The following is a 21,383-nucleotide window of genomic DNA, read 5'->3' on the forward strand; positions in this document are numbered from 1 at the left end:
TCATACAGTGGTACTAACACCACCTTTCTTTGGTGGGTGGTTCAGCACTTGACTGTTTATCTACCCCTCACTCCCAATAGATCATTAATATGGTGATTAACTGTATGTTAATCTTTCTGATTGTTTCCTACTGATAAAATTATACAGAATTATTTTTATTTTCCTTCTGTAGTTATGAAGTCATTGTTTACTTGACGTTTTATTCATCTTTCTCAACATGTCACAGCAAAATGACATGAGCATGCTCCTGCTTCTTGTGCCAGGGTCATAAGGCCACCTCGTGTCAGGTGAAGAATAATATCCCAAATGACCCTTCTCTTGACCCACTCTAGAGTTGTGTGCAGGTTGGTGGTGTCAGATTAGTAGGTCTGTGATGGCAGGACCAGGGGGCATTGCTGTGAGGTTTGGCTGTGGATCTGGCAGGTGTCAGTCTCACCTGAACCAAGTGATGGCTGCTGATTTGTTCCAGGAGACCCTGAGCATTTGGTTTTTAGCATCTTTCTTAGGTGTTGCTTGAGTGTGTGGCTTTCAGAGTCAGTTTGGCATGCTTGCCCTACAACCTAGCCTGGGCTTCTCTGGTCTTCGCTTCTCCTGTAGGTTGAGATGGGAAATTGAGGATTACCTCTCTTAGGAGCAGCTGGGCTGAGCTGGGCATGTATTCTTCTGCTGCCAGGTCCCTGGGAACAGCGTGGTGGAGGAGGTCCCCTTGGGGTAGATGATGGTTCTCAGCCCTAGGGAGAGTAGAGCCCTGTTTCTGCCCTGAAGACAGCCTTGTTTGAGGGGTCTGGTTTTGCACCCCAAATAGTGCCAATGGCTCATGCTTGAGAAAACCTCAGAGATCTTTTTGCTTGGCCAACTTGATTTAGTATGTTTTGAAAAGCCAGATGCTTCACATAAAGTTTTGTGTCCAGCTGCATTGCAGATACAAAGGATTGGCATGGTCAAACCTCATCCCTGTGTTTAATTAAGCAGCTTGCTTTTTGGGTGACATAGCAAAGGTGCTTTTCTAAGTCTAGGTTTGGATTTCTCCCCCTGCAGTAAGGACAGAGCTGGCTCACCAGCCCAAGTCCACAGTTACTCTGAATCCTTCAGTATAAATGTGTGAAGACCCCAGCTGAGTTGGGCATCTTGATTTCTCCAAGTGACACCAGGGTGTGAAAATGTGCCTTCAGTTGAGTTGTTGGGTTAGGTGTTTTTTTTTTAAAGGCTAATAATAGCAGCATAAGTTGCAGAACTCATATGGGGGCAATGTTAGTGATGGCCACCGTAGTCTGTTTTAGTGACTCTTGGGTGTCAGCAGACTTTGGGAGCTATGATTGTTAATGAGCTTAACTGCTTAGAAATTTCTGGTTTGGGGCATATACCTGATTTTAAAACCCTTTGTGGAGCCAAAGGGATCAGGCTATCTTACAGGAAAACATACCTTGTTTTCTTAAGGAAATAATTCCCACTGTCACTCCTTGAACCTGTTGGTCAATTTGAGGTAGCAGTGATGATAGGGAAGAGTCCTGACAGTGTGCTTGCTGACTCCTTACATTTTTCTTCTCCCATTAGCTTTTGCTCAGCTTGCACTTAAGATCTTACTAGTCTTCTGAGGGAGAGGTAGGAAGGGTTTGAGTCTTACCTCTTCTGGTTTTGGCAGCAGCTGCCTGATTGGTCACCATGTGTGTTCATCGCAGTTGAGACATGGCAGGGGTGATGGCAAAACGAGAGGAAAGGAAGCTTTTTTAGTTTTGCTTGCTCATTGCTTAGTTTGTTCATCTGCCATGTGTAGATTATTTTCATTGCTCTCTAATGTATTACTGCTGTGTGATTATGGTTATTGCTTGTGTGTGGAGGAGGGGAGCTGGCCTCAAGGGAATTCAGTTGTACATATCAGGTGTCTGAAGTGGCAGGTTCTTTAGCAAATTTTGTGTTCCTCATCCTGTAGCTTGGGTTTAACCCTGCTTTATTTTTTAAAGATAAACTGAAGGCTATTATAATGGATTGGCAGATGTTGCAACCTGAAAAAGGAAAGTGTTTGACTAATTGCAGGTAATCTCTGGGTATGTAGGTTACTTCTCTGTGTGGGTTGGATGCAGGAAAATGCCCAGACTTGAACCAAAAAGCATCGAGGAGCCTAAACATTGTCTAGTCAAATGCTGACATGACTTGAAATAATACAGCTCTTTAAAGTATTTTCATGCTTTTATTATTATGAGTTACAGCTCCTCCAGGATCCTACCTGAGTAGTAGTGGTGGGAATTTTGTAATGTTAACAAAGATCTCCAGTTTTTCTGGTCCTCTGTGGCTAGCTGTTTTGGTCCTAGAAGGCCAGATTTCCCATGAAAAATAGATGGGAATGCAAGGAATTGGGGGGGGGAAAAAATCTCAGAGGACAACTTTATTGGCAAGATTGCTCCTAACTGTTCTTCAGGTTTTGGGGCATTCCAGTGCAACAAATGGTATATGCCAAAACAGTTTAATAAGCATATAGCTTGTATGACATAAGAATCTACTTCCCCTGTGGATGAATGGTTCAATAGATTTGTTTTGTTTGCAGAGTTCCTTCCTACAGTCTCCTTTGACCTCTAGTACTGTTCATTGCAAACAAGCTACAGTGACTGTGTGTGGTGTTACCTATGCCTATGGTGTATTCTTAAATAGAAAATAACTGTGCTGGAAATGCAGACATGCATTGTTATGGCTGACTGCAGGGGAGCTGTGGGAGTGCTGACAGTTGTGTAGGAGAATTTTTGGGATAAACCCTGCTGATGTGAATGAAGGTGATATTTGCCTCCATTGGGAGTCTGCCCAGATGTAGGGAGCAGAAAAATTCTTCCAGGCTTGTAAGTTATAGTCTGTGGTACAATTTTTTGATTGGGAAAGCTGAAATGAGAAATTTTTTAAAGAATATGTTTTATAAAAAATAATCAGGTCAATTCTGACCAGACTGACCTCAAAGGTTGGTAAGTTGGCTTCACTAACTTTATAGGAACTGTTTGGCTGAGTAGTTAATGTTGTGTGATGGGTAAATAGATGCACATGAAGGAGCAGGGGAGGTATGTGGATCAGTATTACATTGCAGCTGGTTCATGGCTGTGATCACTCTTGCTTCTCTGAAGTATTGATTTGCCTTCTACATTGTGAACTTAAGTTATCTTACTTGAATATCTTACATTTTAATTCATAGATGGGAATGATGAACAATCCCAGCCCTTATGGCCAGCCATATAGTCAGAATACTGGGCAGCAGATCGGAGCCAGTGGACTTGGGCCTCAGATGCAGAATAAAGCTGGACTGCAGAATAGCTTGCCACAGTTTCCAATGGACAAGAAGCCAGTTCCTGGAGCAGGAATGCCTAACATGGTAAGTAGAATGAAAGGTATCTCCAGAAAATGTTGTAGTAGACCTAAGTGGAGCAATATACTCTGGCGTTGCCATATTTTAAATTTTTGCAGCTGTCATACCCACTGTGAGTGCATGCTCCTAAATCCACACATAATGCAATTGTTTCAACTCCTAAATAGGATTATATGAAGGAGAAGGCTGAGTTGTGCTTTCTCTGTTGATGAGCTGCACCTCTACTCTTTGCCCTTCAAACACTGTTAGCAGAGGAAATGAGATGGAGCTTCTTAACTGAAGTGAGCTTTGCTGCCTGTTTGGACACCTCTGCCTCTCCTCTCCCATACCTTCTGTTGTGGTTGGTGTGTGTATTGGGCCCCTTCTCAGTATGGCTTTGTTTTGAGGATTGTTTTCCTGCTTGTCTTCCCTGATGCTTTTGGGAGAGAGAAGTATCCATTCTTAAATGGGTATTAGCTATGATAGGGCTTAGAAGCCCCTGTTGTGCGTTTATTCCTGTTCTGAATTACATGAACACATACAACAGTCCTGATGCTGGAGGTTCCCTGGCAGTTGTTGCTGTAGTAGCCCTGTTGCCTTCCTCTTCCCCACCTTCCCTCACCCCACTATTGTAGGAGGACTTAAGGAAAGGGGAAATAAGAGTGGTGGGAAAAGTGGTCGAAAAGTGGACGGCCCAAGCCTATAAATTACTGGTCTTAACATTAGGTTCCCTAGCTTGAGCTTAACACTGATGGCTGAATGTGTTTGCTTCATTATTTCAGAAGCTTAAATCCAGGGTATGAAATGCAATATGTCCTGTCTTTTCTTTTTTTTAAATTTGGGAAGCAAATTCACATTGCTGAATAGAGCTTGTTTCCCTCTGCTTCAGATTCTACCACCCCACCCCCTGGGAGGGTCAGTCTCTTGATCTTAGTAACTTGCTGAAAAAACATTTCCTGGTAACTTTTGTACCTTTTGAATTAAAAAGAGCTCAATCCTGTGAGTTTCATTTAATGTTTTTTAAGTTGAGCATGTAACATTGGAAGTCTAGCAAACTAGTTGGTTGTATGAACCAATAAAGAAGCAGCCAAAACTTGCTGTTCAGAACCCCAGCTGTCAAGCATGTGTTCAGTGCAGAGTATATAACTCTTCTGAAGTTGAACTGCTACCCAGCTGAACCTAGGAATGAGAAGCTGCTGCTATGTCAGTTGTCATTTAGAATGACAGGCTGCAAACAAGGCAGTTACAGTCATATTGGAACATATACAAACCCTGAGGGGACTGGGTAATTGGTGAAGTCTCCTTCTAAAATGAAAGGTTAATGCTAGTATTGAAGAGCTACAGGAGAACTGGGGTTTAGGAATGTAGGTAGCTGAGATCTGAAAACCTGGAGATCTCCAGAAACATCCTCTAAAACTCTGTGAAGAGTCTGTTAGAAACTGAATACTGTTGAACTGAAGTGATATGAGCAACATAGTCCCTCAACTTCTCTTCTTTACTGAGTACTCCTTAAATGTCACCTGGAAGAAATGGGAAGAAGTCTGAAGAAATAAACAGAAGTACAGAAGAACTACTGAATGTGTTGCCATACTTTACATTAGTTTATTGGCATTATTCTGCAGTTGTGCTTCATCTCTAGCAGAGACAGACTTGGAGATGCTTGTTTTGAATGCCTGTGTGCAAGTTTCCTGATGGAAAAAGGTTCCCAGAACTTGTACTTCATTGTCCTTTTCTAGAAACATTCAAATTGAGGCACCTTGTACTGAAATAGGACAAAAACTCTTGTCACTCTAAGAGGTGCTTTCTTCTGTTAATGCAAGAACTGTGATTGCAACTTTCTAGGCTCCAAAATGAGGAGATTTGAGGCCTAAGTTCTATTAATACTTTCTGGCTGGTCTGGCACCACAAATTAGCCTGTGAGCATGTGCAAAGTTCTGCTAGTCTTTGAGGCAGGAGCTAGGACGAGGAAGTGATATGGAGAGGAAATTGTGACTGGAAAGAGAATTATTGCCAGGACTGTTGCTAAGGGATATATTTAATGAGTCATCTAGAACTACAGATAGGTGAGTTACCCCCTTAATCACAGAACGTAGTGGTTTCTTTTCCTTGATTTTTTTTGTTGTTTATGTGCTAAATGGATTATCTCAAAAATAGATTTATTTCTGGCAATTTCCTTTCCACCTTCTGCAGGGCCAGCAGCAGGCTCCCCAAGTTCAGCAAGCTGGGATGGGGCCAGCAGCTTCTCAAGGAATGGGATCTGGAGCACCGACAGCAGATCCAGAAAAACGCAAACTCATCCAGCAGCAGCTAGTTCTTCTCTTACATGCTCACAAGTGTCAGCGGCGAGAACAGGCCAATGGGGAGGTGCGACAGTGCAACCTCCCCCATTGTCGAACCATGAAGAATGTCCTGAACCATATGACACATTGTCAGGCTGGCAAATCCTGCCAGGGTAAGTGAAGAAGTGGTTATATAGACATGCACAACATTTGCAGGATGAGAAGGGCTTCTAGGAAGAGATGAACTGGTGGGTAGCTTGGAAAATAGAATCTTTTAACACTTATCTGTCCCCTTAAGAATGGAAATATTAAACTTAAAATCTGAGCCTTTAAAGTTTAGGCAAGTTAGAGGGGACAAGGTAGCACAAAGAGACAAGTGAAGATCTTTTGCTTAACTTGGTAACTCACTCTAAGATCTTTTGGATGCTGCCTTCTGGTAAGGGTAGACATAAAGCAGGAATCTGCAAGCAAGAGTCTGCCTGCCTCCCTTAAACAGAAGAGACAAATCTCAAGCGATAGCTGGCCAGGAAGTAAGCTGCTACTGCCACTGGCAAACTCGAGTCTGTCATACTAGCCAAGGAAAATGTATGCTACCTTTTTGGGAGCTTAGTGTTGTCTGGATTGTGCCAGTTGCTGGCATCTCAGTTACTTGGTATAGTCTGCCTGATGTATATGGTGTTATCCTTCAAGTCAGGGAGACATAGCCTTGCATGTATAATACAGAGCTTTCAAGGAAGCTTTAGTTGAGCCACTACTTGAAGAAATCTAGCTACATTTTCAGGACTAGTTAGTGCTGAATTATTTCAAGTAATAGTTTACTGACCTGTGTTGATATACATGTGTGCCCTGAGAGAGTTGACCCCTGTCCAGTTTGGGTTGACCATGTGGAGATACTGGCAGTAGTTTGTGAAAGTTTGGGTTTGTTTTTTATTCCCCTCCCTTTCTCAGTGGCACATTGCGCATCCTCCCGACAAATCATCTCGCACTGGAAGAATTGTACGAGACATGACTGTCCTGTATGTTTGCCTCTCAAAAATGCTGGAGACAAAAGAAATCAACAATGTAAGTCTACTGGGGAGTTCTGTATATCGGATAAACCATAAAATGCACGTTGAGAGTTAACTTTCTTGCACCCAGGTGATAGTGGTGATGTCCTTGAACCTGGGAACACGTAATATGATTTTCCTCTTGCTTTACAGTCGCAGAGTTTTTTACTGTCTCTGACAGCTAGTGCTTATGGATGCTTTCTAACTTTAGTGGATATTCCTAGCAGGAGAGTGCTAAGGGTGAACAATTCATAGCTCTCTTAACCAAATGATTGGCTTTTCACTCCCACGTCTTCCAACTGGCCCAGTTCTGGAGACAGATATGCACTCACACAGAGAGTTGTGTCATTTCAACCTTGATGGTATTTGGTTCTGTCTTCATCCTTTGTTTGCATCAGATATCTCTTCCCTCTCCTTTTGTGTCCCCTTGGTCTTCCTGCCAAAATCTTTGGCAAGGTGTGTATTGTTGTGTTACCTGTATGGGGTTTTTCTTCCTTAATGTTACTTTGGACTCTTCTCATGACTAATGGGAAAAAAAAAAGGCATTACAATGTCTGCTGAAGAGCTGTATGTACCCTTCTGCCTTTAGCATCTATGACATGTTGTGTCTCTGTTTTCAATATGAAGCAAACAGATGTGTCCTAAATACATAGAGTGGGATTTCCTCTCAGCAGCTCAAAGGGAAAATGGTATTTGTTGGAATGGCTGGTTGGGTCAAAACTTGTATTCCTGTTATATGGCAGGTTTTTCAGACCTGGACTCTCCTCTGCATGCTCCTAGGAGATGCTTTAGTTGTGAACAGCCAGTGCACTCTTCATGTACTTTCCCTGGTTTTGTGGACCTTTTTGGCTGCCTTGTTAACTTGTTCTTATTAACTTGGTATGTCTCTTCCAGCGCTGCTGGGCGGAGCTGCAGTAGGACTTGCAAATACTGGCTCTGTGGGGGTGGGGCAGCAGACAACACCCAGCATAAACACTACCAGTCAGATAGACCCCAGCTCCATTGAGAGAGCCTATGCAGCCCTTGGACTGACCTATCAAGGGAACCAGATGCCAACACAGCCCCAGACTCAAGTGAAGAATCAGCAGCAAGGACAGTCACCTCAGGGTCTGCGCCCTATGAATCCTATGAGTAAGTTTGTTTGTGTTAAATTACAAACTACAGACAACTTTCCTGTGCTAACCTACTAGCTTAATATTGCTAGTTAATTTGTAAAAAGTATGGCTTTGCAATATTTTAGACGAGATAGCAAGCTACTCAGTGAAACAGGAACATTAGAGGACTGAGATACTTTCTCTTGGAAAACAAGTTCTCTGGGAAAAGTATTTTATCTGGAAAAAATAATTTTTTTGAGAACCAGCTTTCTAAAGTATTTAATGTTTTGTAGCTTTATAATTGTACTGTAATGCAAGTTTTGAGCTTCTTAGGAGTTTTTAATTGGAAATGCATGCATTGGAATGCCTGTATTTAAGTGTACTGCCTTGTTACTTAAACTGTAGCAGTTGTATCTCAAATATGTAATGTTGTTTTCAAAATGAATAGTAGTAAACAGACTTTCTGAATCCTGTCATGGACTTGTGTAACTAAATTGTCTGGGTGGCTTATTGCAAAATCACAAAAGACTTCTATTAAGAATTATTAATTTAAATAAAACTAAGAATTCTAATTTGAAGTGCAATTCTAACATGGCTATCACTAGTGTCAAAGGAAGTAATTTTTAACCATCAAATCTAATTTTGATACTTTGAGATTACATTACAGGCATTTTTCTCACCCCAGGCTCTTTGCTTGAGTTGCTTAAGTAGAGGTGGGTCTTTTTAATGGAAAAGAGGAAAGATGAGCTGGCAGAGATTTATCATGAGCTTGTATGGAATTGCAGTGATCTTGCCTATATGAGTGCTGTGTATGAACAGGAATTTCTTGGGGAAGGACCTGAGAGATTACAGAGGAAAGTAGCAGTTGGTCGCAGTCTGCAGTTTGTTCTGTTTCTGCACCAAAGGACATGCTGCTACTGAGTTACGCCATAAAAGGCTGTTGGTTAGAGTAGACTTGTTAATGAGATGAATGTTTCTCATAAGTTGCATGTGACCTGAATACTGCTAAAACTTTGCTCTCCGGTGTGTAAAGCCTTTTTCAAAAAAGCGTAGGGAAGGGTCCTGAGAGCTTAGTCTTAATTAGATTAAAATAATAGTGGTTTTCTACTGTCTACTAGTGTTTTACAAATAAATTCATTTCTAGAAGCTCCAAAATGTTATAGTGAAGGCTGTGAAAGGTTGAAAGGAATGCATCATCTTGTTTTTTGAAGCAGAATAGGTTTCTGGGGACTTTTACTTACGGACACAGAGTTTGGTCTGCGCATTCTTACTGGACGCTCCTTGTAGCACTGATAAGAAAATCCAATGAGATGGGGTTGAAAAGCTCTTGGAGGGTGAAGAACTGAAGCTTAATGTAGAAAGGACAAGCACAGGAGGTGTAGACTTTTGAGTGTTTTTTCATTATTAGGAATGGGTGGCTAAGGACAGAATTGCAACAGGTGAGACAGGAGTTAACAGGTCATGGGTAATATGACAGCAGGGCTGGTTTAGGAGAAACAGCAGGATTTGGTGAGAACTGCCATGTGAAAAGATGCAATCCTCAGTACATTAAACAAATGGTTGGTTTTAGCAGTTGAAAAGGGAGAGTTAAGGCACAGGTAGATAGCTGTCTTCTACACCAGCTTGCTCTCAGATGACAAAGTGAATTTGGGAAAGAGAAGAAAGTGACTTAAGGGAAGGGAGACTGGGGGAAGCTTTATGAAAAGACTTAAATGCTTGGTTGTGATATTAGAAGTATGTATTAGTCTTAATATACTTACTTTCAGAAACACGGATTCTATAGGTTTCAGATGTCCCGGATACATGTGAAGCTTGGTAATGGCTTTCATGCTAGGTTGAACTTCACAAAGTGATCTGTTCAGAAGCTCCAGACAGAAAATGCTGGGTTTTTCTTCACTGTTTAACTGTAGCATGTGAAGAAAATAGTTAATTTATGGTGTTTGAGATCTGCTGTGATTCAAAAAAGCAGATTTTGGTACATAACAAATTACTGGAGGTTTTGTCTACAAAGAATTGTCAGATTTTTCCTTCTCAGTACAAACATTGCAGCTAGTTGTAGGATCCTTAAGTATGGAGTGGGTGAGAGGGGGACCTCGTCAGATGTAGGTGGTAGCTGACGTTTCAAGTTTTTGAAGCCTTTGTGAATATATATCCTAAGCCTCTGAATGACAGAAAAACCCAACCATTTCTAAACAAAGAACCAGAAGTTGTTGGTAATGCTGAATCTTTAGACACACAGAAAAGGACTCTGGTACATAATGTAGGCAGCAAATGGAAATTGCTTGCTTGAGAAGTTTAGGAAGATGTGAGGAGTAATGTGGTGTGATGGTTCACCTGGAAGGACCACCAGTATTGTGCCTCAGACTTTTTCTATGTTTGAAAAGGGTAAAGAGAGCAACAGGTAATTAAATTCCCTTCCCAAATGTTAAAGTACTTCAAAGTCTAGACCCTTGTTAATGCTGAGCCATTACTGATTTTGCACAGTAAATGGGTTGTTGACTTACGAATACTTAATCTTTCCTAGGTGCAAATCCAATGGGAGTGAATGGAGGAGTAGGTGTTCAAACCCCTAATCTGCTGCCTGACTCAATGTTACATTCAACCATGAATTCTCAAAAGTAAGTTGAATCATTCTTTGCACCCCAGTGATCTTGTTTTGAACTAATGGCACTTCTTGCATAAACAGTGCGGTAAATGCCATTGATGGCTATCTATCCCTTTTGGATTTTGTAGCTTTTGTTGCAGTTTTCCAAATCCTTGGGTAGGACAGCATGTACTCTTTCACGGCGTTGTTTTGGTGTCTGTGCAGCTATTTCTGCAGAGTTTGTCCATTGATTAGGGGATGGCTGAACTAGCACTTTGTCCTAACATTATTCTAAAAGAGGCTATGACTATAAGATGACTAAGCTTGGGCTAGACTTTTGCCCTCAATTCTTGCTCTGTTTTTGAAGCCCCATGATGAGTGAAAGCGCCAACGTTGCCAGTTTGGGAGCCATGCCAACAGCTCAACCATCCAATACCGGAATTCGAAAGCAGTGGCATGAAGACATTACTCAGGATCTCCGAAACCACCTTGTTCATAAATTGTGAGTAGCTGATGCCAAAACAGTCTCCTGTTAGGTGAGTTGCTGCCTTTGAGGTCGGGGGGGTGGGGGAGGTGGGAGGCAGGAGGCAGGAGGAGGCCTGCCTTCCAAAACTGGGGGGCAAGGGAGGAAGTTTTATCAGGGTGCCTGAGAAGGGAAATCAGAAACCTGAAAGCTGCGTTCTTGCTTTCCTGATGGTTAATGCAGCTGCATCTGCTGGTTTGGGGCTGTGGCATTGGGAGTGTCCCGCTCTGTACTCGAGCCATCTCCGCGGGGCAGCGTCCCCCAGGAGCAGTAGCAGTGCTGCAGTCTGTGGGGAGACCTGCTTGGTGCTTTGTGTTCAGATCACCAGGGTTAGTTCCCGTCTGGGGACATCCTAATCACTTGTGTGCCTTATTGGTTTTTTTCTTCCCCAGAGTCCAAGCCATATTTCCCACTCCTGACCCTGCAGCACTGAAGGATCGGCGTATGGAGAATCTGGTGGCGTATGCTCGGAAAGTGGAAGGAGATATGTATGAATCGGCAAACAGCAGGGTGAGATGCGATCCTCCCTCATCTAGTCACGTGTATCTCTGCCTTGATCCCATAGTGGCAGGGGAGGACGAGGGGTGAAAGCACAGATGAGAGTCCCAGGCCGAGGAAGTGTGTGTTGAGGGGCTGCTGGATGGGGCCTGGGACTGCCTATGTGCGTCGCCTGTCGGGGCGTGTGGTTCTCCCAAAGAAGTGTTGTACGCAAGAAGGGAAATGTCTGGTGTTGGGCTAGTGGTTGCCGGCAGTGCCTCAAGCAGTGCCCCTCTTTGCTCTCCTGTCTGCCCGGCAGCCCCTACAAAGTGGGGGAAGCCACCCCAACCCAAACTGAAACGTGTTTTCCGTGCATGGATTGCTGTGACCCTGTTGCCTTTTCTTAATGTGTGGTCGTCATCTTTCCTGCATTGTATTCCTCCCCAACAGGCAGAGTACTATCACCTGCTAGCAGAGAAGATCTATAAGATTCAGAAGGAGTTGGAGGAGAAACGAAGAACCAGACTGCAGAAGCAAAACATGATCCCAAATGCTCCGGGCATGCCACAGGCTCCCATGAATCAAGGGCCCAACATGGGACAGCCCCAGCCAGGAATGTCTGCAAGTAAGAACAGTTGGGTTACTAACTACCTGGTGCAGGGAATCCTGTACTGTCATTGTCATCATGGTCAGGCTGGTGACCATTTCGCCTTTCTTGTTTCACAGGTTCAGAGTTAAACAGAACTTTTTCCTCTTTGTTCAGAAGTACTTGGAAAAATCTTTGCTTATGTGTTAATTAATGGTCATAGATTATCTAACAGCATTTAGTCTTCTGAACAAATTAAAATATTGTAAACCTTTACACTTTGAGGGTGGAGGGAATGGAGGTTAATTTGCATCCTTAACACTGTAAAACTTCAATCTCATTAGATTCACCTCTAGAGTTAACTGCTGTAAATAAAACTTCTGCTACTATAAGAAATTATTTTTATAATATTTAGTTGTGTGGTGTTTAAAATTATCTGTATTATTATTGTTGCTAAGCAGAGAGTATGATTGGAGTGCGTAGGTATTAATGCCATTTCAACTTTCAATTGATGCCATTTCAATTTTCAAGTTTAGGTAGTGATTGTTCTGTGCCACATTGTTTTTTTCAGACAAACGGCCTTTCCAGCATGCAGTGAAAACCATACCTTGCTTTTTTCCCCTTGCAGCTGTCTTCTATTTCACAGTAGTTCTGTTTCTTGAATTGACCTTCCTAATGCTAAACAGATTATGATTATTGCCATCAGATTCCCTGCTAACCATCCATTTGTATATTGGAATAAAATTGACTTTGGAGAGTTGTTAATGATCAGAACTGTCATGCCTGCTGAAGAGTGTAATGTCTCTTTAAAACATTAGAAAGGGTCAGGGTGCTGTAGGCTGTCAGATATCTAGTATATTTTTATTTGGTTAACAGATAAAAACAGGTAACACATTATTGTGGGTGATATTTCCAGTTAGAAAGCGAAGAGAGGCATCTGCTGACATAGTAATATTGTATTTCCAGTTAAGTCCTGTAAATGATTGAAATACAGGATTTTAAGCTGTACATCTCTAAATAAAATTGCATTCCATATGCTGATTTTAACTGTAAAAGAGAAATAGTATTTTTTTTTAAAACTACTCTAGCCACAATCTTTTTTATTTTCTTTGTGATTCTGGACTGACAGCTCTGGAAACTGTAGCAGTCTTTCTTAAAACCAAGTGCAACAATTCTGCAAACATACTTTCCAGAGCACTGCCCTGCCCCCCATTCCCCCCCACCCCCGACTCTCTCTTGAGAGCTTCCTTCTCAGAAGAGAAGGATTTCTTCTCCTTGATTCTTTGTCTTGAATGTTCTTAGATACTTAACAGTTAAGAATGGTTTTCTCAAGATGCCTCATGGAAGCAGGTGTATAGCTGTCACTGACACTGTAATAAGTTATTTAAGAAGATAGGGGCAAATTTTGAATGAGTCAACTGAGGAGACAAATTCCTGGGTTTTTTTCATATCACTGCAGAAAGATCCAGTAGCTCTTGGCATATGCTACAAGAATCTTCATTTGAGGGTTTTTTTCCTGCTTAAAAATTGGAATGTATCATGGTAAATCCAGTTCTGGGTTGGTTTTTATGGTTGAAGTCAGAACAAGATTTACCATGATGTGTTGCCAAGATCCAAGAAAGATCATTAAAGGCTGATACTGTGACTTCATTTGCTGTAACTTCTGTTGGAAGCTGGATCAGTGGTAGATGTAATGCTTTTAGTTACTTACATAATCCAGTAGCTCTCTTGAGAGCTTTGATACTCTATTTAACCATATAGTTTTCATAGTGTTTTAACTCTAGAGGTACGGTAACAGTGTAGAGTGGTCTGTAGAAGTTCTTGTGTTCTGGAATGTTCCTGAGCTGATAAGTTTGCCAATAACATACTTCAAATTTGTTTCTCTGAACAAAATTTCTGAAATCTGACTCTTAAGTCAGAGGATATTTCTGACAATGTGACATGCTTACATTTTCAAGCAAGTTTTTGGGTTTTGCCTCACACTTTGAGGACTCTTCAGGAGTGTTTAGTTACTGGACTGTATCCGTATTTTGTTTTTTACAGATGGGTTTTAGTGTCTCGTTCTCACTAAAATGTTTGGTGGATAAAACATGGTCTTCTCAATGGCATCATCTTATTCCAATATCTTTTTTTTCCAGATGGTCCTCTTCCTGATCCGACCTTGATACGTGCCAATGTGCCAAACCAGATGATGAATCGCATGCAGGCACAGCCAGGTAAATATTTGAAGAAAATTCACTACAGTGATTTTGAAGGAATCTTGGAATTGGGCAGCTCTTGCTGAATTGTCATGGTTCTTGTTTCACCTGCAGTTTTCCCATTTGATTAAGAAAATAGCTATCTGTATGGTCTAATACTTCTATAACTATATATATATTATGTATATAAAGAACTAGATATTCCCCTCTAATAGCATTTCATGATCTTGTCAGTTTGAGCTGCATGTTTGCTGCTTGCTGAAATAAGGAACTTGATGCTTTTGGAACTTCTGATTGTGTGAACATAGGATGGTGAGGTCAGTCAAACATGGTGGGCCTAGCCATCTTAGATTAGGACATCTTGGTGGCAGAGGGAAGATGATGAGAATTATTGCTCAGAAGGAAGGGGGAGAACCTTTGGATATTCAAAAAGTATTGTAGCCAATGTATAAAGTACTTAAGGAAGTAAAGATACAGTTTGGGATTAAATGGGTGAATTTCTAATATGTAATGAGGACAATACAGGTTCTTCAGCAATAGATGTGACACTTTGGGGTATTTATCATGTACTCCAGTAGCTCTCAAACTTTAGAGCTTTGATAAGAGTTAGTAGAAAAAAGTCTATCAGGAGGAGAAAAACCTAGTATGTATCGTAAAGGAACATGGTAGCTTGGACATTTCATATTTAAAATTCTTCTATGTCACTGATAGAAGGAACTACTGCCTTTGTAATATTGCATGTTTGAAAACTGATTCCTAGAAAAATAAGTTAGGAAGAAACTGACAGCATTTCTTCTCCAAATGTTGAATGGTGCCCAAAGGAGAATTCAGGCCTTTGTTTATAAGTGTGTTTTTGGCACTAATGCACAGGAATGAATCAGTTTGGCCAGATGAACATGCAGCTGTCACCAATGGGACCCCGGCAAACCCCTCCTCTTCAGCACCCTGGACAGCTAAGCCAGACTGGGGCCATGAACCAGGTCAGTGTGTGTTTTTGTCCAGGGTGTTCAGCTCTCATGTTTGCTTCAGTTGGCTGTGGTTTCCTTAAATAAAAAGAATCTTAAAAATCAAGCATTATTTCTTGGTTCTGTTGACCCTCTGGGTTTCTCCTTTTGTATCTTCACTGAAAGATTTGTCTCGTTGTGGTAAGTCTTTAGATCTCCATGGTACAAATTGCCTAAAAAATAAGTTTTAAGTGCTTTTTTTGCTGTTGCATCCTTAAAACAAGGAACAAAAATCTTAAGTCACAGTCTCAATCTGAAATCAATATCCTTTTCTTTAGCTTACAAAAGAAATTATTTCTGTATTCCAAGAGGAGCTATAAGCAGGCTTTTCATATTGTATCTTACAAGATAAGAGGCAAGCATCAATTTCTGCAACAAGATAAATGGGACTTTTATAAAATGTTACCGAGGTGTGTGCACGTTGTGTAAAATGAGTTCCTTTTCCAACAGATGGGATTTCCTTCACGTATGCAGCAACCAGGAGTTGGCCAGCCTTCTGGTCAAAATCAGTTTCTACAACAGACCCAGTTCCCTGCTTCTTCCCCAGGAATGAACACAGCTAGCATGCCTATGACTCAGCCTGGCAATCAGACACCAGTTTCTCAAGTAAGTTCTGATTTCTAGAAGTGGTGTCAGTGGGCTCTGTCATATACTGGTTTCACTGTTCAATTTGTAGCAATGGAGAACAACTTGTTTTCTCAAGATGCTTTCAGAATTATAGTCAACCAAATACATTTGAGACTCTCCATTTTCCTGATATAGTACTGGGAATGTCAAGGATGAAACGTTGTTGGCTTGTTCCCAGGCTTTAGTTCATGTGACAGTCTTTTTTTGAAGTTTGTTTTTATGGAGCAAAGAAATTGTTACTTAGCTTGCAATAGTTAAGAATTTCTTGCTGAACAGTGAAGCAGCAGAGTCTGAGAAATGAAGAGCTGGTGGAGTAAGTCATGAAAAGGCAGGTCTGTCCAGGACCAATGTGTGCTGCTGGCTTTGGGGGATAGGAGGGTTTATCACTACTAAAGATCTGAACTTATGGTCCAGCAGTTTCATTTCTGTCCTTTCCCTCTCCCTTTTCAGCAAGAACCTTTCAGGCCAGGAAGAAGTAGGGAATGTCAGTTTGCTGCTTGTTGATGCTTCTTCCTAGTTTGCAAGATTATTGTGGAGTGACAGCTTGCTTTCTTTGACCAATACAGGTGTTTTTGTAATCTTACAATGGTACATTTACAGCTGTACTTCTTTCTTGATGCTAAATTCAGTTTCTACTCTTGGGAGTGGGGGCCTGAGAACACTAAGTGTATTTGAATGCAGTTTTCTACTGTGATGCACTGTCCCACATTCTAAAACTGCAGATTTGTACATCCTGAAAGAAATGCTTTGCCGACTGGTAGTATAGGTGTGCCAGTCTTTAAATATATCAAGTATAAGTTATTCTGTCAGAACTTCTCCTTTACAGCTGAATAAGTTATAGAACAGCTTTGTTTGTGTGGAGCAAAATAACAAATAGACCATTTCTCCTTTTGAAAGTTTCTAAAAACAAAACAGATACTTTTTAAAAATGTGACAAACTATGCCAGTAACTGTGGGAAGGCAGCCATTTGACAATTATTTCTCTTGCTTTTCTATTTCAAGTCATTGCAGATGTGTACTTGTTTTCCCACAGGCACAAATGACCAGCGCTTCCTGCCCTGTGAATTCTCCTGCAATGGCTCCAGGTTCTCAAGGGAGCCATATTCACTGCCCGCCTCTTCCACAGCCTCCCATGCACCGAAATTCTCCTTCTCCAGTTCCTAGCCGAACCCCAACACCTCACCACACACCTCCAGGCTTGGGATCACAGCAACAGCAGGCAGCAGCAGCTGCCACTACTGCCTCCACACCTACTCCTCAGGCAATGCCACCTGGACCACAGTCACAAACTATGCACCCCCCTCAAAGGCAGACTCCAACGCCCCCGCAGGCACAGCTGCCTCCACAAGTCCAGCCTCCAGTCCCAGCCACTCCTTCCTCGGAGCAACAGCAGCAACCCTTGTCACAGCAGAGCACGACTGCGTCTGTTCCCACGCCAACAGCGCCGCTGCAGCCTCAGCATCCCACAACACCTGTAAGGAAATACTGTAATTGTGCTTTCCCTGCAAATGTTTAAGTGTAAGGTTTATTTTTTTAATTTTGGTTCAAGTCTGTGATAATAGAGGTAAGAGGTAGCTCCTGGCATGTTTAATATCAAAATAGGTGTTTTTGCATTTGGGAAGTAACATTTTTTGCATCAAGACAAGTCTATAGATCATCTAGTATTTCCAGAGAGGGAATATTTTTTAGAATTCTAGTACGTGTTTCAAAATTCATTGTGAAACATGGATGAGGTCTTTAGTTATATCTATATATGCATAGTGGTGGCGTACAATAGGGAAACAGTAGGTAATTTTCTGTATACTATGGCTTCCAGTGCATGTTTGTTGCATGTTTTTCTATAACTGGAGTTGTGCAGCAGTATGTTCTTCAGGTGAAGCAAGTAGGAACTAGTGTGCATTTAAACTTGGTGGAAATGTATGATAGGTAAAAGGTAGATTAGAGAGAAAAAAAAGTTTATTAGAAGTCTGTTTGTGTGTTTTGTTCCCTCAGCTTTCACAGCCAGCTGTAAGCATTGATGGGCAGGTATCCAATCCTCCATCCACCAGCAGCACAGAGGTGAATTCTCAGCAGGCTGTTCCAGAGCAGCAGCAGCCACCCTTGCAGGAAGTGAAAATGGATATTAAAACAGATGAAGGGGAGCCAGAACAAACAGAGATGCAAATGGATGAGAAACCTGAGGTGAGATTGTCAGCCAGTTGTTAGATAGAATATCTTTTATCTAGTGCTGCTAGATGTTTTGTCTCCATGCAAGCCATTCCTTCCAGAGTTCAATGACAGCTGTAGGTGCTACCTGCTGCTGCTATTTCTTCTAAAGAAGGGTCTCTGTTTCTTGGTGAAGTGGTGGTAGAAGCCAGTGGGCACAGGAAGGACTGTGATAATGTGATGGCAGCTGTGAGGATTTTTGGTAAATGCCAGTGTAAGAGTATACTCAGGTCAGTCCTTCGGATGTTGATGGCAGCTGTTAAATGTTAGAATAGCAGCTATTAGGACAAGAGGAAACGGTTTCAAGTTGTGCCAGGGGAGGTTTAGATTGGATATTAGGAAGAATTTCTTCACTGAAGGTGTTGGCAGCCTTTTCCAGTGCCTGACTGGGGAAGTGGTGGAGTTGCCATCCCTGGAGGTGTTGAAAAGATGTATACATGTGGTGCTTTGGGACATGGTTTAGTGGTGGACTTGGCAGTGTTAGGTTTATGGTTGGGCTCACATGATCTTAAAGATATTTTCCAACCTAAATGATTCTATATGTACATGATGATCTGCTTTACTGGGCTCTGACAACTTGTCACTGAGGACAGCTAGGAGTGTGCCTGCCAGTAGCATCATCCTGGCAGCCCCAGTGTATGAGAGACTGTCAGACCTGTCTGAAGAGCTGGATGAGTACCTGTCTCTATACTTGCGGCTCAGAATGGTTAGCAGCTCATAATTACTACTACTGCAGTGTTTAAAGATGTGTGCACATCTCAAGTTTTAGGCAAGCTTTGACTCTGAAGTAGGTACCCTTAATCCTAGGGAAGAGTGGTGGACAGGATGGCAGATAGGTTTAAAGGACAGAGATGTGGATGGGTGACTTCACAGGAGGCATAAGTGATAGCCTTCAAACTACTTTGCAGGTTAAAGCAGAACCAGTCGTGGAGGAATGTAAACCAGACCAAATGGAGCAAGAAGAGAAGAAATGTGAAGTGAAGGCTGAGGTACCAGAAGGGGAAGAAAGACCAACTACTCCAGCTACTCAGTCTTCTCCAGCAGCTGGGCAGTCTAAGAAAAAAAGTAAGCAGGAACACTGTTTTGGCTGAAATTCACTGTATCTCCCTAGAGGAGAAATTGGGGGGGGAAAAGCTGAGTTTTATTCACTGATACTCAGTAGGCTTATATGGATTGTTCTTTGTGGCTTTTGGATAAAAATATCTAATAATACATGTGCTTCTAACAGGCTTTGGGCAAGTTCTTTAAGGCTTTAGTATTAGCCATTAAGCCTTGTGAAATTGTCATTACAATAGAGATTTGAAATACTCTTTACTTACAGATGTTCTAGACAAGTATTTTCTTAGGACCTCAGAGAGGGGCTGTATCTGGAATGTAAACCAGCTCTATTAAATTTAGCAGTCTCCTCTGTGAAAAAAACAAGATATTTTGGCCATCTCCTTGTGTCCAGGTGATCATTTTAATATCCTTCTCAGAAGTCAGTGTTGCAAAGGATAAACAAGACATGCTAAGTACCTTAAACCCATTGTTTGTAGTCTTTTTCCACAGACCTCACATTTTCCATCAGGTTTGTTTCTTACAGCTGTTTCTGCTATCTTTCTAATGTTGATTGTTTTTCAAAGTTTTCAAGCCAGAAGAGTTGCGGCAGGCGCTTATGCCAACACTGGAGGCACTTTACCGTCAGGATCCAGAGTCTCTTCCATTTCGACAGCCTGTAGATCCTCAACTACTAGGAATTCCTGTGAGTGCCTTAGCAAGATACTTTTCTGGCTTTAATTCAGAACTACTATATTATGACATACCTGTTTGAGAACAGCTTAAGTCTGTCTTAATGTTTTTATGTTCTTGCATTTGAAGAGGTTTAGCTTAGGCAATGGAACATATTAATCTGTTATAAGCAAGGAAGAGACTATTCAAGTTACAGTTTTTGTTCAGGTTGAATTTTCTGCTTGTTTTACAGTTGTCTTCAGAAGACATAACTATCCTTCAAGGATATGTGTTTTTAAACTCTGTGGATTTGACCATAAAAGTTAACTATTTATACACAAATGTATACATAGAATTTCTACTTAACTGCTTTGGGCAACCTGAAAGGGTTTTTGTTTGGTTTTTGTCGTGGTATTTTTTAGGATAGATGCTATGAAAATTCAAGGCCTGCTGTACTATAAGCAGGCATAAATATTGCTAACACTATTTAACAAGCTGTCAATTGGCTATCGTATCCTGAGGACTCTTGTAGAAGTGGTCCCATAACTGATGGGAGGAGATTGGAAAAAGTAATTCTTCAGAGGAGATATGATGTCTTTTATCATCTAATAAAGTTATTTCTTCGTTTATTATGTTGTCTGGTCTATTAAAAATGGTTGCTTTCTATTAATGCTGTCATGTATAACCTGAGATCTCAGTGGCTGCAAAAACATTTTCTACTTTCTGTAATTGGTTTGCTGACTAAGATTAGAGTGGCTTTATTTCATCAGGAGTGGAAGACCAGTAGAGCCTGAGAAATAAAGGAATAATGAAAAGAAAGCACTGGGGAGTGCTATGTTACTTAGAGATTTCATTGTATGTCACAGGCAGTTTGACAGTCAAGTCAGGGAGGGACCTGTTTTTCTTGATGTACTTCAGAAGAATTCATATGCTGAGAATGTGCATGCTGTCATGTCACAACATAGTTCTGTAGTGTTTTGATACACAGTATTCTTGCAGGATTATTTTGACATAGTGAAGAACCCCATGGACCTTTCTACTATCAAGAGGAAGCTAGACACAGGACAGTATCAAGAACCGTGGCAATATGTAGATGACATCTGGCTCATGTTCAATAATGCCTGGCTGTATAACCGCAAAACATCCCGGGTATATAAGTACTGTTCCAAACTAGCAGAGGTGTTTGAGCAAGAAATTGACCCAGTTATGCAGAGCCTTGGTTATTGCTGTGGAAGAAAGGTAAGAAAATAAATATTTTTAGTCTGCTGCTTGCTTCCTGGTATTGAAGGAGGAAAAATAGAGCAGTTGCAGTTGTTAGCAGTTATGTTGTGTCAAATTTTGGAAGTTTACCAGGATTTAGCAATGCTGAGTAATCTGATTTTGAGGTTTTTATGGATCTTCTAATACTATCTGGTGCTTAAATCATCTATTTGTATATAAATAAGCCCTTGGGGGTGAAGAAGTCAGTAACTGGAAGCTTACTTTGATTAGGGTTAGCCTGTTTGCTATTGCAAATTAAACAGATGTGTTACTGCTGAAGTGCTCTCTATTCACTGTATATTGAGACTGTGTATTTCCATTGTCTGTTTGGACATGCTTTCCATCTTTGGAGAAGGACTAACTTGAAAACAACAGCCCATTGTATGTTTTTTATGACTATTGCTTCATACATTTGCTGTACTGAGATCTGTGCACAGAATAAGGTGGAAATGATTGCTGTCTGGGTCACAC

At 41.4% G+C, this 21,383-nt stretch overlaps 1 protein-coding gene across 2 annotated transcripts in view; it reads left to right on the plus strand.

The window, feature by feature from the left end:
* EP300 (E1A binding protein p300) overlaps window positions 1-21,383 on the plus strand; it is a 59,102-nt gene that overhangs the window by 18,979 nt on the left and 18,740 nt on the right. Inside the window, exons 3-18 of one of the 2 annotated variants that reach the window (XM_026866330.1) lie at window positions 3,173-3,349; window positions 5,513-5,774; window positions 6,550-6,663; window positions 7,542-7,778; window positions 10,266-10,359; window positions 10,693-10,827; window positions 11,241-11,358; window positions 11,776-11,950; window positions 14,050-14,127; window positions 14,980-15,089; window positions 15,561-15,719; window positions 16,774-17,214; window positions 17,733-17,921; window positions 18,854-19,010; window positions 19,568-19,686; window positions 20,652-20,891. In XM_026866330.1, the coding sequence (XP_026722131.1) occupies window positions 3,173-3,349; window positions 5,513-5,774; window positions 6,550-6,663; window positions 7,542-7,778; window positions 10,266-10,359; window positions 10,693-10,827; window positions 11,241-11,358; window positions 11,776-11,950; window positions 14,050-14,127; window positions 14,980-15,089; window positions 15,561-15,719; window positions 16,774-17,214; window positions 17,733-17,921; window positions 18,854-19,010; window positions 19,568-19,686; window positions 20,652-20,891 (2,805 nt within the window). The remainder of the gene's footprint in view (window positions 1-3,172; window positions 3,350-5,512; window positions 5,775-6,549; window positions 6,664-7,541; window positions 7,779-10,265; window positions 10,360-10,692; window positions 10,828-11,240; window positions 11,359-11,775; window positions 11,951-14,049; window positions 14,128-14,979; window positions 15,090-15,560; window positions 15,720-16,773; window positions 17,215-17,732; window positions 17,922-18,853; window positions 19,011-19,567; window positions 19,687-20,651; window positions 20,892-21,383) is intronic. The other variant, XM_026866339.1, reaches the window with a different exon arrangement.

Source organism: Athene cunicularia (genome assembly GCF_003259725.1).
Source record: "Athene cunicularia isolate RWA chromosome 1 unlocalized genomic scaffold, athCun1 chr1_part2, whole genome shotgun sequence".
NCBI classification, from domain to species: domain Eukaryota; kingdom Metazoa; phylum Chordata; class Aves; order Strigiformes; family Strigidae; genus Athene; species Athene cunicularia.